The sequence below is a fragment of the Egretta garzetta genome, unplaced genomic scaffold (genome assembly GCF_000687185.1).
Source record: "Egretta garzetta isolate BGI_Z169 unplaced genomic scaffold, ASM68718v1 scaffold141, whole genome shotgun sequence".
In the NCBI taxonomy this organism is placed as follows: Eukaryota; Metazoa; Chordata; class Aves; order Pelecaniformes; family Ardeidae; genus Egretta; species Egretta garzetta.
The window spans coordinates 245,856-248,500 of NW_009258664.1; the positions used below are offsets into that span (position 1 = coordinate 245,856).

Here is a 2,645-nt window from a genome sequence, read left to right on the forward strand (position 1 = left end):
AGGGCCAGGGTTTGGGGGTGGGATGGCAGGGGTAGGGGAGCGGTTGGGCTTGATGAGTTGGGTTAGGTCTTTTCCAACCTAAACAATTCTGTGATTCAGTTGCACGATGTTTCCCTGCTAAGCAGAATACCGGCAGTTGGAAGAACAGCTTCCCCTCGTGGGCGATCACCAGAGCGTTCTGTGTGACAATCACTGTAGTGTTTTACCGGTGTAAAGTGAGAAAAATTCCTTTATTTGGGTGCCCCCCCACCCCCCTTTGCTCCGCAGAGTTAACAGTACCGGGCGTTGATGGGGCAGGAGGAGGGCAAGGTCAAAACTTTCAGCAGGCAGCAATCTGACTTGTTGCAATAGCTCTGCTGTCAGGGGGTACCGACACCACACGATTTCATACCCAATGTTTGTCTTGATAGCGAATAAACTTAATCTAAATTAGTGTCATCTTAATGCAAGTTAATGAATGCCATCTGGAAACCAAACCTAATTATCGTAATATTATATTACTCTTCGAAAGGATGTACAGTGAGTTTCACTGAGTAGATCTGGGTTTATCTGCTTTTATCTTCAGCCTTTACCTTTGCATACTAAACCGATGGTGAAGCCGTCAGAGCATACATAGGGAACTTGAGGTGCTCAGCCATCGAAGTGCCACCAAAATTCAATGAAACTTAAGCTCCTAAACGGCACAGATGCCTCTAGTAGCCATCAAAAGGCAGCCAGGGCCGCTGCTCTCCCCGAAGGTACCCACCAGGCTCGCCCTGATGGAAACCGAATTCGAGGAGGAACGCTGTACTGATGCTTCCTGCGCTCAACAGGCGCAGGGTGACCAGCACAGGGGGAGTTATGTTGTGCTGCTCACTGCTTCTCCCAGAGGCTCCATCTGCCTGAGGCACATAAAATGGCCGGCATCCAATTTTCCAACTTCTTAGGCATTTAGCAGAGGGAAGGGCAATTCTGGCGACTGCCAGCAATTCAGAATCCCAGACTGGCAGGAGTTGGCAGGGCCCTCCGGAGCTCACCCAGTGCCACCCCCCTGCCCACGCAGGGTCACCCAGAGCAGGGGGCACAGGACAGCGTCCAAGCGGGGGTTGAAGATCTCCAGAGAAGGAGACTCCACAGCCCCCCTGGGCAGCCTGGGCCAGGGCTCGGGCACCCTCCAAGTCAAGAAGTTCTTCCTCACATTCAGCTGGAACTGAATTGTCCCTATTTATAAGAGCATCTTGTCTTATTAAGTTCTGTTTCTTTTTCACAGAAATGCATTAGCAGAGGGGAGCTGCAGGTCTCCTTGTCTTACCAGCCTGTGGCGCAGAGAATGACCGTTGTGGTGCTGAAAGCCAGACACTTGCCAAAGATGGATATCACTGGCCTCTCAGGTAGAAGCTATTTTCTCCAGCTCTAAATATGTGTATAAAAAAAAAAAAAATCTCCAGGTTCACTTTCAGATCATTTCGCTTGTCTTGTCTTATCTGAACATTTTCTTTCTTTGTGCACATTTCCTCAAACTCTTCCTGAGGGCGATGGATCGCTACGCGTGATCCAGCCCTCGCCAACAGATGGTCATACAAACAAGACCAAACCCTTCCTGCTGCGAGACCAACAGTCGCATCTTTCTGGCATCACCTGGTCTGTTTATGAAGACAGCATTTTCCAAATTAAGCAGATCTCGGGTTGCTTTTGGCCGGACCGTGCAGGGCCCGTGCCTGCGTCCTGCTGGCGCTCATCATTGCCCTTAGCAGCACTTTTTTCCACAGCACAACTGCTGCTTACTACGCCTACCTGAAACCCTGCTCCTAGAAGAGGGGGGCAGAAGGGAGCAAGCGTAAAAAAGAGGAGGGATAGGCTCATGGTAGAGGGGAGTAAATTCATAGGGCATGAGAAACTATTTTTTTTCCCCTTTTTTGTGGTTTTTGCTGGTTTTATTGTTCTGCTGTCTGAAGGGAGGAGCAGCTCTTCCAGCTTTCCTGTTTTGCAGTCACAGATTCTCAGACTCCTGAAGCCCCCTTAGCGAAGTTTCCTTCAGGAATTTGGGAAAATGGTGGGAATCAACTTGAGATTCAATAATAGCCTGACTGAGACCAAATTTAATCCTGGTTTTGCAGCTTCCTCTTGTACACCTCAGAAAGAACGCAAACTAGACTTAACTCTCTACTGAAGGCCTTAAATTTTACTCCTTCTTTAAAAAAAAAAAAAAAAAAGATTTTTTTTTTTTTAGTAACTGCTCCTCTACCTGCTGAATCTTGCAGGGAGATTCTTTTCTTTATATGATCATACCTGTGACAAGTGCTGTCCCTCAGGGGTCTGTACTGGGACCGGTGCTGTTTAATATCCTCATCAATGACATAGGCAGCGAGATTGAGCACACCCTCAGCAAGTTTGTAGATGACCCCAAGCTGAGTGGTGCAGTTGACACACCAGAAGGACGGGACAGCATCCAGAGAGACCTGGACAGGCTGGAGAGGTGGGGTCGTGTGTGAACCTCTTGAGGTTCTACAAGGCCAAGGGCAAGGTCCTGCCCCTGGGTCGGGGTAACCCCCGGGATCCATACAGGCTGGGGGATGAAGGGATGGAGAGCAGCCCTGCCCAGAGGGACTGGGGGGTGCTGGTGGATGAAAAGCTGGCCATGAGCCGGCCATGGGCGCTGGCAGCCC

The 2,645-nt window shown here is 49.8% G+C and overlaps 1 protein-coding gene across 1 annotated transcript in view; it reads left to right on the top strand.

Moving 5' to 3' along the window:
- Window positions 1-2,645, top strand: part of SYT11 (synaptotagmin 11) — a 10,295-nt gene that overhangs the window by 6,006 nt on the left and 1,644 nt on the right. The window contains exon 4 of the mRNA XM_035903946.1: window positions 1,250-1,373. Within this exon, the coding sequence (XP_035759839.1) occupies window positions 1,250-1,373 (124 nt within the window). The remainder of the gene's footprint in view (window positions 1-1,249; window positions 1,374-2,645) is intronic.